Raw genomic sequence first — 14469 nt, 5'->3', positions numbered from 1 at the left:
AACCCCTTGCCCTTCATGCCTCAGCTCCCTGACATCTGTCAGAGATTCCCACACCCTTACCAACACACCCTTACTTAATAGCCCTTACCAACTTTGCCAGCTCATCTGCAAGCAGTGTGGATCCTTCATGCATTCTGCATGATCATGCCTCCAAAGCCACGTTTTTGTAAAGAGAATTGTGTGTGTGTGTGTGTGTGTGTGTGTGTGTGTGTGTGTGTTTTGACCTGGCACTCAAGGATTTGCATTCTGCTGATGCCACTGCAGTCAACAGCGGGTGGGAATTGCTTGGGAAGTCTCCATGACCACTTCCTAAAGACCTACCTAGTCCCTCCACTTGAACACACCATGAGGGGCCCTTCTGAAGCAGGCACCCTGGACCCTAGAACACTGTTGAACTTCAGTGACTCTCAGGTTCAAGGGACTCTTAAGACCCCAGAATCTAAAATGCACTGCTGGCTGGGCACAGTGGCTCATGCCTGTAATTCCAACACTTTGGGAGGCTGAGTGGGGCAGATTGCATGGGTCCAGGGGTTCGAGACCAGCCTGGGCAACATGGTGAAACCTCATCTCTTCAAAAAAAAAGAGGCTGAGGTGGGAGGATCACTTGAGCCTGGGAGGCAGAGGTTACAGTGAGCTGAGATCAAGCCACTGTGCTCTAGTGTGGGGGACAGAGCAAGACTCTGTCCCAAAAGTAAATATGTAAAAATAAATAAATAAATAAAATGCACTGCAGGTCCCCATGAGTTCAGGACTTATGGGGCTAAGAGGAACCAGTCAGGAATCCCAAAGCTGCAAGTTTTCACGTGCTCCCTCAGCTCTCGGATGGGGCTTCACTGTGCTGCTATTTCAGGCATGTTATTTCCTCCTCCTTTCTAGGAAACTTGAAGCTTCGAGCACCCCTCCCTCCATTCCCCAAGAGCCTCCTCCTCCTCTACCACTAGGATGGCAGGTTTTACAGCCTGACCTACAATTGGATTCTGCTGGGAATCCTAGGAGAATTGATCCAGCCAATTAAGTCAGGAAATTGCTCTCTAAATTTAACATGTCCGTCAATCTCATCCAAAATGGCAGCATTGATTTGCTGGGCTGAGGCTTTCAGGTTATCTTTATTCAATCCAGCAAAAACTGTATTAGGCTTCTTCCACCTCACAGATTTGCCTGTTTCTCAATTTTGATTTTATTAAACTCAGCAGTGTAAATATCTCATAAAACAATTCTCATCAACACTCTCCCGCTGGACTCACACCCTGGAACTGTTGCCTGGAAGAGATGCTAAAGGAACAGGCAGAAATCTCTTGTTTTGTTGCCTTTGGTGTACCTTATGTCCCCACTTGTGAATTTTCCAAAAAGGGTATACGGCAATGTATGTGTACATTGCATGTGTATTTCCATTCCACAAATGGAAGGATATCATCTATTAAAGATAGAGCTACTTGGGGCATTTCCTCTGCCTTGAGTAGACCATCTGCCACCCTGGTGCATTGCTCAGATTGCCTAGATCATGCAAGAGGAGCCCACGCACACATACACAGAGACATTTGGAGACTGGATATCATCTTTAATTAATAATGCCATAGCCCAACATTTTTTGTTGCTGTAGCAAATTGTGTGTGTGTGTGAGAGAGAGAGAGAGAGAGAGAGAGAGAGAGAGAGAGAGAGAGAGAGAGAGAGAGAGTTCCTGAACAGATGAAGGGCCAGCAGAGACTCCCCTAGCAGGTCTCAGCCAACAACTCTGTTGAGCAGCAACTGGAAGATAGTCTCCATACAGGCACAGAGGCCAGACTTCTGCCTCCTATGGCATTGAGCTTTTTTTCTCCCGGGCCACCTTTCCTACATTGAGGGCAAGGCTGAGGCCTGTCTGTACCAGCCCAGATTAAAGGACTTCTAAGCACAGATCAATCTCCAGTTCCCAGTCCTCACTGCCTCTGACCAGAGGAATGCCCTGGGTAGAGTACAGATGGCTAGGCAGAGGTGGACAACCTGTGCTGGCCTTGGTCCCCTATGTCACACTGGGGCAGCACCACAACGGCCTCACCCTGGTAGAAAATCCAGAACTACTGGGGCCACTTGATTGATTACTTTCAGAGATAATCAGAATGGAGCACAGGTCTTTTTGGGGGCCAGCTGGAGAAGGCCAGGCTCAGCTTGTGGGGGCCACAGGAAGTTGTTTCCAACCCAAACCTAAAAGCCTGCCCTGTTGCCATCTCCATTCTCCAATTCCTCACATGCCCAGTAGGTCCACAACCTGGACATAGCAGGGGAGGGTCAGCATGACAGTGGGTTGCAAGGTGGACATGAGAGACCTGGGCAGAACTGGACCTGCAGCCATGTGCCAGCCTGAAGCCAGCCTTCTCCCCCATGGTCAATGCCAGCCAGAGCTCTCTGAAGCTGGATGGGACCCCCATAGTCAACGCAGCAAGTTCTTGGCCTAGTGCAGAGGGAGAAAACCAAACTGGCTCCACTGTCCCATCTCCACCTGCTCTGTGCCTTAGGAAGGCAAGGAGCCTAAGTCCCCAGGACGGCGGTATCAGCTGTTGGGGAAGCACCGTTGTCCAGGTGAGGCCTCGGGCCGGAAGCTGTGTTTGTTCAGGGGACTTGGGTAGTAGGTAGTCGTGTACACATTGGTCTGCTGCAATGGGTAGAAGTTGGCTCTGTCATCAGGGATCAAGTTATTCTTATTCAGGGTCTGTGGGAGGAAGAAGGAACCAGAGAAAGGGGTGAGGGAACAGACAGAAGAAGGGAATAGGCCAGGGCAAGGAGTCCAGAAGGTGGCCAGTGAAAGAACACTCAGACTATGGATCCAGGGATCTGTTCACACCACCACTGCCTGGTTCCACCCAGCTGAGGGCCAGAACCCCTGCACTCTTCACCCTGCCCTCCCACCCCGCCCTCTGCTTCTATAAAAAGGCTCCCACCTTGAACTCCATGGGTGTGTACTTTTCATTCTTCGGGGTGCCCCCGCCCTTGTACTGCAAGTGGTTGGGGGTGGCAGGATGGACCAGTGTGGACTCCTGGGACTGACGCTGGCAGTGCTGGCAAGACAAGTACACTGCCAGGGTCAGGAGCCCAGAGCCCAAAAAGCAGGAGATGCCCGTGGCCACCAGGTGGATGAGATTGAACCCTGGGGGAAGAGAAGCGGGTAGTAAGATAAGGGCCACTATGAAGAGGACAGACTCCTGCCTGCCTCCCTGGGAGCAAAAACAGAAACAGGAGGCTCTGAGGCCAGAGCCAAAGTAAATGGGGAGGCTGGGGGACTGTCACTGGGGTCCTCTTTCACAAGGCACCCTGTGGCTCAAATCAGAGATGGCAACCAGAGGGTCTGGAGTCAGATGACTCTTCCTTGGGTATAGACTGAGAATGACCGCCTAGCTGGGGGGCATGGAGGGAACTGCACAGACCACCCTACACAGCATCTCAAAGCAGTGGGGACCCCAACAAAGCTTGGCTGTCTGGAGCAGGATGTGGAAAGAGTCCGGACTTTGAGTGGGGTGCAGGAGGGGTGGGAGGACCGCAACATGAGGTAGGGCCGGTTTCTTTTACCTGCGCAGCTGGTGGCCTCCTCCATGCTGGAGGCTGGCAGGATGACTGCAGGAAGACCAGTGGACAGGGTGTCAGGGGCAGAGACGAGAGGAGGGGGGCTCTGCAGGGTAGGCGCAACCCTGGGAGGACCCTTAGGTCAATGCTCAGTGGTAGGACTGGGAATGGGGCCTTCATTTCCCTCCCTCTTTCCCCAGAGCCGACCTCTGAGAAGGGCTGGCCCATCCACTGGATGAGGAGGGCCCAAACCTCAAATGTGTGCATGGAGGCAAATATAGGAGTTCTCTTTTGGTATCTCCTTCCCACCTCCGTGTTTCATCCTTTGCCCACTTTCCCTCTCCCCACCAAGATACAAGCTTCAGTAGGGGAAGGAGTTGGGAGTGCAGGCTGGGAAGGGTTGCTGTGCAGGTGCTGGCAGGGAGACCTACCAGGAATCTCACTGAAAGGGCAGGGGCGGCTCTGGCTGCTGTTTCCAGCACAGGTGTTGGGCCCTGGGAGGAGCTCCTCACAGTGGCGGCTTCGGCTCTGGGCTCCGTCCTCAGTGCACGCACTCCACTCAGACCAGGGCGACCAGCCTTCTGGGGGTTGTGGGTGGGATGAGGTGAACTGCTACGGGACCCCCTGGTGGGGATCAGAGGGTTCCATGGTGCTTCCCAGCCCTGGCGGGATGTGCCTTGTACCTGGACAGGCCTGTGTGGCACACAGTGCCTCCTCCGTGTGCAGCCCGAGACAGATGTCCTCACCTGGGGAGGGTGCGGGGCTGGTGCAAGAGCGTGTGCGTTGATAGTGACCCCCACCACAGGAAGCGGAGCATGGGGACCATGAGGTCCAGCAGGACCAAGCACCCCTAACTGCAAGGGGATAGGCATGTGAGGGGCTGCAGGGGCAGGCAGGGCCCAAGACGGTCTTCCACCCCATTCCAGGCCAGGTCACTGCCCTGAGCCACAGTGACCTCAACATCCACCCGATCCACCCACCACCCAACAGTCCACTGATAGGGAGTATCTCCCTGCCCCATAGGGCAGGCGGGGAAACGCAGGCAGCAGCAGCAGACACATCCGGAGGGAGAGCAACCAACTCCACCTCCAATCAAGCGTCTTACCTAACTCATTAAGAAAGGTGAAAAAAAAAAGGGACAGGGAGGATAAGTTGAGGCCCTACTTCACTGGAGTAGCCATTGCATCCGTGGCTGGGGCAGAAATTTGCTCTGGGGGTCCCTAGCACAGAGTTGGCAGGGAGAAGGGGTCACTTGGGCATTGGGGTTCCTGGGTAGGCCTTGTGGATAGGCCGTGTCTCCAGGATGACAGGGTTTCCCTGGGCCAAGGATTCCTTCCGTGCAGGGTTACCTGGGCAGGCCTGGGGGTTGCAGTCCTGGTATTCGGCAGCATCGCCCACGCAGGGCAGGCCCCCGTTGCGGGGCTCCGGGTTCGTGCACGTTCTCTTGCGGACGCGGAAGCCCAGCTCGCAGTCCCGGGAGCAGGACGACCACGGTCCCCAGGCGGCCCAGCCCCCGCTAACCGTGTGCGGAGAGTTGCTCCCGCTGCGCAGGAGATCCCCCACCAGGGCTGCGGAGGGGCGCGGCCTCAGCGACGGGGCACCCGGACACCCGGACCCCGACCCTGGCCTTCCCCTAGCGCTCCCGCCCCCGCCCCCAACGCTCCTGGGCTAGGAGGGAAGAAGGAGGGGGGCGCGGCGCGGTACCATCGGTGTCACAGGCTCCGGAGCCGTCCGCGGGGCAGGTCCTCGTCTCGGTCCTTCTCCTGCCGAACTGCAGGCCGTGCGGGTCGGCCAGGGACGCGCGGCACGTGAAGCGGAACCTCTGCTCCTGCCGCGCCCCGCCCTGCGTCACGTTCACAGGCAGCCACGGCGTCCAGGGCGTGTTGCGCCGCACCTCGGGGCAGCCCTCCGGGTTGCAGGTCTTGAATTCCTGCGGGTGGCGGCGGCTTTAGAGCTCCGCGGCCTCTGGACCCTCCCTCCCCTCGGCTCGAGGCCCCCACGTCCCCACGCCACGCCGCGTCCCGGCCCCGGCCCTCACCACACCGCAGCCCAGGCAGGAGTTGCCGTTTTCGCAGGCCCGACGCCGCGACTGCACGCCGCCTCCACAGTTGCTGCTGCACTTGCTCCAGGAGCCCCAGGAAGCCCAGAAGATGGGCAGCGGGCAAGGTGTGTTCTCGTTACAGAACCTGGGGTGGGGGAGAGGCGTCAATCTAGGGAGGGGGACCCCCTTCCCTGACAAGAGGTCCCTGGGAGTGCAAGAGTGGGAAGGACGAGAGTCCCCGGGATCACGAGAATCCAGGCCACTTTGTGAGGGGCCACGAAAATCTGGGACCTCAGGACAAGCCTGTCCTCCCTCACCTCTCCTCCCGGCTCTTGCCCACGCAGATGCGGCCCCCGTGGCGGGGAGCAGGGTTGCTGCAACTTCGCTGGCGGACCTGGAAGCCGATGCCACAGGACGTGCTGCACAGCGCCCACGATGACCACGGGGTCCACGCCCCATTCCTGTTGGGGTGAGAGGGGACAGACACAGATGCCCCTCTGAGCCCTAGCTTTTTAGATCTAGTCTGTATCTGGGCCGATGGATTTTCTATTGCTGTCAGAAAGGGCTGGACAGTGACATAGAAATATCTTCTCCTAAACAGGTCATCTCAGGCAGACTAGCTCATCCATTCGTTCATTCATTCTTCCTTCAGCCATGTATTGAGAGCCTTCTTCTATATATCAGGCTGTGCTCAGGGCTAAGGACGTAGAGATAGGACATGGTCCCTACTTACAGGGGAAAAAGGGCAGACTCTATTTAGAGAAGAATGCCCCAGTCCCCTTTCCACTCTGTAGCTTCCGTTTCAGCCTTTCTGGTTGGTCCCAATCCTTGGGCTGGAACCCACACTCTGTCCCCTGTGCTACACTGTACGTGCTTTGTACAGCCTCAGACACTACTTTGTGGCTACTCTGACTCCAATTTTCAAATCTGGGCTCTACCACTTGCTGGCTGTGAAACCCTGGGCAAGTTACCAGAACCTTCTGTGCCTCATAGTACTCTTAACTTTAAAGTAAGGATAATGACTGTATTCTTACCCCCATGAGGTATTCCTACCCCCATGAGGTTTCTGTTAGGGCTACATTAATAATTGTGTATGAAATAGTTGTTTTAAGAGTGTCCAGGGCTGGGTGTGGTGGCTCATGCCTGTAATCCCAGAGCTTTGGGAGGCTGAGGTGGGAGGATCACTTGAGGCCAGGAATTCAAGACCAACCTAGACAACAAAGTAAGACTCCGTTTCCACAAAAATTTTTTAAAATTTTGCTGGGTGTGGTGTGGGCATCTGTAGTCTTAGCTAATCAGGAGGTTGAGGCAGGAGATTACAGTGAGCCATGATCACACCACTTTACTCCAGCCTGGGCAACAGAATAAGACACTGTCTCAAAAAAAAAAAAGTGTCTAAAATTATGGGTTATTTTATGGAGTACCCAGGCACCAGGCAGTGTGTAAAGCTTATCTCATTTAATGCTCCCAACAACTCTTGGGTGGGTGCTATAACCCTCACTGACAGAAGCTCAGCGTGGTTAAGCGGCCAGGCCACGGCCACACCTCCAGACAGTGGCAATCCGGGATTGGCACCAGGTTTCCTTGCCTTGCCACAATCCCATGCTGTCCCTTATGTTTGGGACAAGACCCATTGAGGCTCACCTTCATCTGGAAGTGACCCCTATGCCTGCCCAGCATTCCTCTTTGCATCAAGAGACATGAAGAGGTAGAAACTTCTCTCTTACTAGCATGGAAACTCCCTCAGGGCTCAGGTTTCCTGCCTCACACACTAGCCACCTATCTGGTCCCCAGCGCAGCCTTGAAGTGGTTTCTGTCCCTTAGTGCAAACACCTGAGTGAGGGGGCCCCATTTCCCGTTTTCCCCACCCTGGTCCAAGGCAGACACCATGCAAGCCCTGTCCTTACATACCTGGAGCAGTTGGCAATGTGGATGGCTGGCCCCACGCAGTCAAGGCCCCCACAGCGGGGTCGAGGCGAGTCACAGGATCGGGCTCGACACAGGCAAGAGCCTGAGTTGTCCCCATCTAAGTGTTCACACGGTTGCCATGGTGACCATGGGCCAAAGCCCCCATCCCGTGTCACGTTTCGCACCTGCAGACACGCATGGGGGATAGTACCCCTATGACCCAAGGCAAGGGCAGGGAAGTCACAGGATCTCAGGGGATGGGGCAATACTGGTGGGGAATCATAGCCTGAATCGAAGGAGAGGTCTGAGGTGGGAAGACACACAGGGATTCTCACAGGGCAGGTGGTGATGTTCTGGATCCAGAGGCTCATGTTGGAGCTGTCCTCGAGCGTGCTGCAACGTTGCTGCTTCCCGTCCCAGCCACAGTACGGGTCCCGGGCCCCCAGGCATGCCCTGCCAGACAGATGTCCTGGGACTCAAGCCCACTGGCTTCCCAGCCTCACCTGCATCTCAAGAACACACCTGGATACTCCCCTCTGCACACCACTTTCCATCCATTTGTCCTCCCTGATAATAATGAAGTTCACTGAGCCTTTACTTTGTGTAGGGCATCATTTTAAGCACTTTAAAAGCATGACTTAATTTAAATCCAGCACTCCAATGACGTAGGCACTGTTATTATCCCGATGTTATCTGGGAGAAACCCAGAGACCTGACCCAGGACTCAAACTCTCATCCTCCAGAGACTGCACATTTAACAGAGACGGCAGTGCTTTCCCCAAGTATGGGTACCCCATACTCCTCACCCACAGCCACAGGAGCAGATGTAGTTAACAGAAACCCAAAGAGGTAGTACCTCCCTGACACATGCTATGATCATAGTCATAAAACATTAGAAATGGAAAAAGCCTTACAGATGGTTTGGTCCAGCCGTTTTCAACTCTGGCTGCACATTAGAATCACCTGAGGAGCTTTTGAAAGCATTAACAATATCCCAGCCCACCCCAATCAACACTCTCTGGGGGTGAAGCAGTGTATAAGAGCTCCCTGAGTGAGAACCACTGGGATCCACTACACAACCTTTTCATTGTACAAAGGTGAGGGGAGAAGGAGTTTTCCCGATATCACACAGATCATATGAGGTGGAGCTGGGCCCAGATCCGAGATTTCCAACCATGCTTTCCCCCTCACACTTTTGCTTCCCACGGGAGGCTGTCAGATTTCACACAGTGAATATGAGCCCATCCCTCAAAATACAGCACAAGATCAGCAGACACCTGGGTGCTGTCCATGGTCACCTGGGGCACCCACATGCTTGTGCTGCTTCGTGGTAGGAATCACAATCCAGTGCTTTAGCATCATGAGAATGAGCTCAAGCTGCAGGTCACATCCCAGTTCCCGGTTCCTGAAGCCTGAGGGCTGGTCTCTCTGCAGTGGCCCCAAAAATGATACTGGTTCACACAATGATGCATGCGCCAAATGTCTCCACTTCTCATAGTCTAGAGCTCCTTTTCTCCTTTTGATTTACTCGCGTAATTTTTTAACAGAAAAATCTAATCTCTGCTAGTAGGACTTCCAAGGGGAGAAGAAGTCTATGGGGATTACGGAATCAGGCTTTGCCATCCATTGCTGAATACAGAGAGTATCCAACCCAGGTGCCAGAAGGAGGGTCCCTTCAACACTCAGCCCACTGCCAATCCTGAGGCACACCTGGATCCCTCTGGCTCCTGTCCCCAGCTTCCGCCCCCTTCTGAGACAGTCTGCTGGAGAGGGTCTGGAGAGAGCACTGGGCAGGGGCTCAGAAATTGGAGGTTGGAAAACAGAAAAGGCTTTAAAGAAGGAGGTACTGGGCTGCAAAGAAAATGGAGCCTGATGAGGTGTTCACACCATTCTGTGAGTTTGCAGAGGGATCTTCCCATTGGACAAAGGGGCCAAAGATGCCTGGGGCTAAAGAGATACACCAAAAAAAAAAAAAAAAAAAAAAAAAAAGCCAAGAGTTGCAACTTTTGGTGTCTCCAGGGTAGAATTGTTCTTATCTCTTGAAGCTTCAAGGAGAGTTAAGAATTCACCTATCAGGTGAATTCTTAACTTTCAATGAGTTCAATAGATGTCAGGCCCCAGAGAAAAATGAGGTTATGTGAGAAATTATACAAAGAAGAGGGTGGGGCTTCTCCTTGTCACCAAAGAAGGGTGAAGAAGATAGTACTGTCCACTGCTCAGGGCAAACCACGGCCTCATATAAGTGAGGCACTCATGGGAGCCTGGTAAGCACACTCTGGCCCACGCAGGAATCCAGAATACTCAACTGTTGCTCGGGAATCTGTTTCTAGTTTATTCACTTAAGGACAATTTGGGTAAATTGTACAAGACAAGTGTGGTCATATTTTCCTCTGGGGTCGATGGTTTGATTTGAGGTTATTTTATCAGCGGAATCCATCAAACTGGACATTGCAAGGACTACATGCAACACATGTACACAGTAGTCCCAGCAAACTGGTTTCGAGACTCTGCTTACTGGCTGACATTGGGATCAAGAAGACTGCTAGCAAATTCAACCAATCAGAACTCAGCAAAGTCCATTCCTGAATTTATTTCCTTCAGCCCTCAAAAAGGGGTGTCAACCTCTAGAGGCAGCTGATGTGGCATTTATAAGTGACATAATTTAATTGGAAAAAAAAGAATTAGCCATAGCTAGTAACCAGTAATAATAAATAATATTCTATCCATTAAAAACAAATATCTGCCAGCAGAGAAAATGGGTAAGAGCAAAAAACCTGAATCAGCTTATATAAGACAAATGCAGAAGATTCTAGAGAAATGTAGTTTGCTTCTTGCTCCTTCTTACATCTAGAGCCTAACCAGTTCTACAGCAGGAGTTTCCAGTATTGCCTGCAAATTAGGATCTCCTGGGCATCCTTTAAAAGGCTTAAGCAAACCAAACAAAAAGCCTACCCACCCTTATATTTGGACTTTTTGGACTGAAATAGGCCCCGGCACTGAAATCTTCTACATACCCCTCAGGTAACTCAGCTGAGTAACCATGTTTGAGAAATGCTGTGCCAGGCGCCACTTTTAACAAGATTCCCAAGCCAAGGGATGAGTGTCTTTCTTTCCAGAAGACATGGCAGAATAGGAAAGAAGAAAAACGTGGAGTAGATGCTGGCTCCAGCCTCCTTTCTCCAGGCCCTCTCATCTCTTCAGCTCCCCCTGCTCTCAATTAAGTCCCAGAGAAGAAAGAGGATACCAGATTCTCCATAGACACGCCTGCCCTTCCCCTTCCCTGGCAGCCTGAGGGGACCCTTGAGACTTCTTGGGGCCAGTGCCCGAGCTCTCTTCTCATGAATAAAAGGGATAGCTGCCTCCTTGGCTCAAGTGGAACCACATTTTCTGCTTTTGGCCAAAGGCCACTTCAAAGCTTACAGAGCAGGGAACACTCTTAAGAAAAATGAAAGCTCCAAGGATCAGAGACTTAAAGTGTGTCTCTGACTGTAGAAATGGTGGCAGTTTAGAATCTTTTCATAAAGGAGCCATCAGACCAATAATATATCAACATGCCTCTCTTTTTCCTTTTTTTTTTAACTGCAGTGTCTCAAGCAGCCATTACTAAAAGGAACAGGTTCATTCCATGGGCTCGGAGGCGGGACAGAGATGGATGGTAGAAGTTGCAGGCAGGCAGATTCCAGCACTGTGGCGCAGTAGTCTCACAGTGGGAGCTGTCCAGGGTGGAAAAGGTATTTCTGGAGCTTGTGAGCAAAAAATAGTTGAGAGTGGGCCTCCCCTTCGCTCATGAGGCAGCCAGGGGAGATCTGTGAATGAGATGGGGTAGAGGACCTCTCTCAAAGGCAGGGTGAAAGGCATGCTGGATGGAGGAAAGGGGTGGTTCATGCATAAAACACCTGCTTTGCAGAGCCAGTCACTAGTTTATCCCCCAGGCTCCTCCTTATGGTCTCTCTCTAGCCAGGCCAGGTCAGGTCTTGGTGGTGCCCTGTGGGGCTGAGATTCTCCTGAGTGAAAAGAGGCAGTGGGAGATGAGGCCCCAGATCCTGAGCAGAGGAGGGGTCCTGAAGAGGCCTCTGCTTACCCACCCCCATCTTTCTGCCAGTTTTGGAAGGAATGAGGAAAACAGCATGAAATGTCTATCCTAGGACACAGTAAAACCCTGCAACAACACACGCCACAATAGTGCAAGTGCTAATATATTGTGGCGGCTGGCTCCCGGACTCCTGGAGTGCACATCTTGGCGACTGTGTGTACTTGTTCTAGCCATTTTACTAATCTTGTGATAATGTGACCTTGCATTTTTTTCTTTGAGACAGAGTTTTGCTCTTAATACCCAAGCTGGAGTGCAATGGCGCGATTTCTGCTCACTGCAACCTCTGCCTCCTGGGTTCGAGGGATTCTCCTGCCTCAGCCTCCTGAGTAGCTGGGATTACAGGCATGCACCACCACGCCCAACTAATTTTGTATTTTTGGTAGTGACGTGGTTTCTCCGTATTGGTCAGGCTGGTCTTGAACTCCCAACCTCAGGTGATCCGCCTGCCTTGGGCTCCCTAAGTGCTGGGATTACAGGCATGAGCCACCACACCCAGCCGTGACCTTGCATTTCATACTTTTTGGATTTACCTATCGTTTTTTAGCAAAGTTTTCACTGTACACACCAAGGGCTCCTCCCTATCCCAAAGTGAAGAAACAAAATAGAATGAAAGCACCAAACTCCAAACTGACCTATTTCTGCCTTGCTCCATGATAAGAGTGAAGTGGGCACACTACACAACCCCCCCAAGCCCTCCCTCTGTAGAACGCGTGAGTGGTTAAATGTCCCAGTCCCTTTCCTTCCTCCTGTCCACTGCAGGCCCCGTTCCTTCAGATCTGGCTTAGAGCCATACTAGCCCACCTGGACCATCCACCTGCTGTGTGACAATCCTGTTCACCACTGTCTGATTGATCTCTTCACACTGCCCATGACTCTACTCCACTGCTCTGGGATCACTTAAGTGCCCACAGCCACAGGATTCAAGTCAGAATCCTCCTTTGACCTTGCCAGCTGGGCTCAATCCAGTTTCTGGTCCCATTCCCCATGTTTTTCCTGCACCAAACTCCTCTTAAGCCAAACCATCAGTCAACTGAAGGATCAGTCATGTGTGGAAGGCCACTTTGTGCCTTGGGCTAGGCGGAGCTCCCTGGTGGAGTGTAAAGATTACTGGGACACTGGGTTTGGCTTTAAGGATTTACAATCTCTTGGAGAACAAGCCATATGTGAAAGCCTGTGATTCACTGCCAAGCTATACTGTCTATATTCAATGAGACTCCAGAGGGCCTAGGAAGCTTGAGGGCTCCTAAACGCATTTGAGGAGATAAAAAGTACTAAAGATACCATGTGATTCGCTGGACTGGGCACTTTACGAATACTAGTCCCAATCTTTACGACTCTACCTACGTTAAACATCATTTGCTCCATCAGATGTCTCCCTGTTTTTCTGATGAGAGAGCCAAAGCTCAAAATGATTCGGTCGTTCAAGATTATACAGTTGGTAGATGCTGGAGCTGAGATGGAGACCCAGGTGTGTCTAGTTCCACCAGGTGAATCCTTCCCACCACATCCCACCATCTCTCCCCACATGCCTGATATAGGCCGAGGTTCTCGTCCCACCTAGACATCTGGAGGTGTGAGGGAAGTCAGTGTTTGGGGCCATTTCTCTTGCCTCCTCTCACACCAGCAGTCTTACAAAGTGCTCTGAACATGGTAGGGCTTAGTAAGTGTGTGGTATCTCACTGATGGAGCCCTGTGTTGGGGCTGAAGGGAGCTGGAGAGTTGGCCCTGATGCTCCCCCTCCTCGGCTGCCTCTCCAAGATCATCCAGCTCCTCCCAGCCTCACAGGCCTCTGCCTGGCTCCTAGCACGCCCCACTGGAGCTGGAGCTGAAGAACAGCCCTGTATCATGGATACCATTTGCCTTCTAAATCTTGAGGACAGATGGCACAGCCAAAACTCTCGGTTGCAAAGGCCACAGAAGCTCGTGTGGTTGTGGCGATGCCAGCTTCTGATTATAATGAAAATGAGGTGATGCAGCCTGTGAGAGCCTCCGGTGGTAGGAATCTGGGCTACATTTCCATTTGGCTTTCGAATAGGCTTTGGTTTCCCCCTTAAAAACTGGTGCCACAGTTGTCAAATCTGCGTCCACATACATGAAGCCATGGGCTGGAGAACCAAGCAGAAGCTGTGGGAAGCCAGGGCAACTCCTTCACGTGGCGCCTCACCACTGCCCCACCTGCAGCAGCCCTCTCTACCTCTTCCAAGGAAGCAAAACGTGGGAGCAGAAACGTGGGGCTGACTCAAAGCATCATCTCCGTCTGCACCTGGGCAATGGGTGCTGTGGCTTCAAAGATAAAGATAAAGACCTTTCTGTGCTGAAGCGACTGAGAATAAATCAGCTGGGCTAGAGACGGTTGACTGGCCCTAGCTATGCGGCTGACAGCAGGGATAACAGCCACCCACCAAAATTGGCTAAGCACACCCTTCCCCCAGGTACTGATGAGTGCTTGCTTTATGGAGATTATCACAATTAAACCTCAGAAAAAACTTGCAAGATGTTTTACGAGGGAAAACCAAGGTTCAGAAAGGTCGAATGACTCGTCCTAAGACTCACTAGTGGAGACTGCGGGGACCGACCTCAGGTCTCCCAGGTCCAAAGCCCCGCCTCTTAAGCGCCATCTGCGCAATGTGCTTGGCAGGGCGGGCCTCGGGAGCAGCCCCGTCCCGGCTTACCCCTGGCTGCGGTAGGCGGCGCACCTCTCCAGTGGGACTCGCAGGACGCCGTCGCTCAGCCCCACGAAGAGCGCGCGGGCGCTGTGCAGGATGCGCAAGCTGCGCAGGGGCTCGCGGCGTCCGGGGGGTAGCACGTGCAGCTCTTCCAGGTAGCAGCCGCGGAGATTGCGGCTTGCCGTGGACAGCGCCTTCAGGATGGTGCCCGACTCTGGGGGAGAGGG

At 52.8% G+C, this 14469-nt stretch overlaps 1 protein-coding gene across 37 annotated transcripts in view; it reads right to left on the bottom strand.

Moving 5' to 3' along the window:
- Positions 1-1537: 1537 nt before the first annotated feature.
- The window catches only part of SEMA5B (semaphorin 5B), a 120420-nt gene continuing 107488 nt past the window's right edge, over positions 1538-14469 (bottom strand). For 17 of the 37 annotated variants that reach the window (XM_078351955.1, XM_078351976.1, XM_078351952.1 and 14 more), the window contains 12 exons: positions 14249-14456; positions 7819-7936; positions 7487-7668; positions 5893-6036; positions 5573-5720; positions 5239-5464; positions 4884-5102; positions 4218-4388; positions 3966-4115; positions 3541-3585; positions 2916-3121; positions 1538-2686 (listed from right to left, as the gene is read on the bottom strand). In XM_078351955.1, coding sequence (XP_078208081.1) covers positions 2528-2686; positions 2916-3121; positions 3541-3585; positions 3966-4115; positions 4218-4388; positions 4884-5102; positions 5239-5464; positions 5573-5720; positions 5893-6036; positions 7487-7668; positions 7819-7936; positions 14249-14456 — 1976 coding nt within the window. In that variant the 3' untranslated portion in view covers positions 1538-2527. Of the gene's footprint in view, positions 2687-2915; positions 3122-3540; positions 3660-3965; positions 4116-4217; positions 4389-4883; positions 5103-5238; positions 5465-5572; positions 5721-5892; positions 6037-7486; positions 7669-7818; positions 7937-14248; positions 14457-14469 lie in introns of all 37 variants that reach the window. The other 20 variants (XM_078351964.1, XM_078351965.1, XM_078351962.1 and 17 more) reach the window with 7 other exon arrangements.

Source organism: Callithrix jacchus, chromosome 15, assembly GCF_049354715.1.
Source record: "Callithrix jacchus isolate 240 chromosome 15, calJac240_pri, whole genome shotgun sequence".
Taxonomy (NCBI): domain Eukaryota; kingdom Metazoa; phylum Chordata; class Mammalia; order Primates; family Cebidae; genus Callithrix; species Callithrix jacchus.
This window is presented reverse-complemented; position numbering and strand designations above follow the sequence as displayed.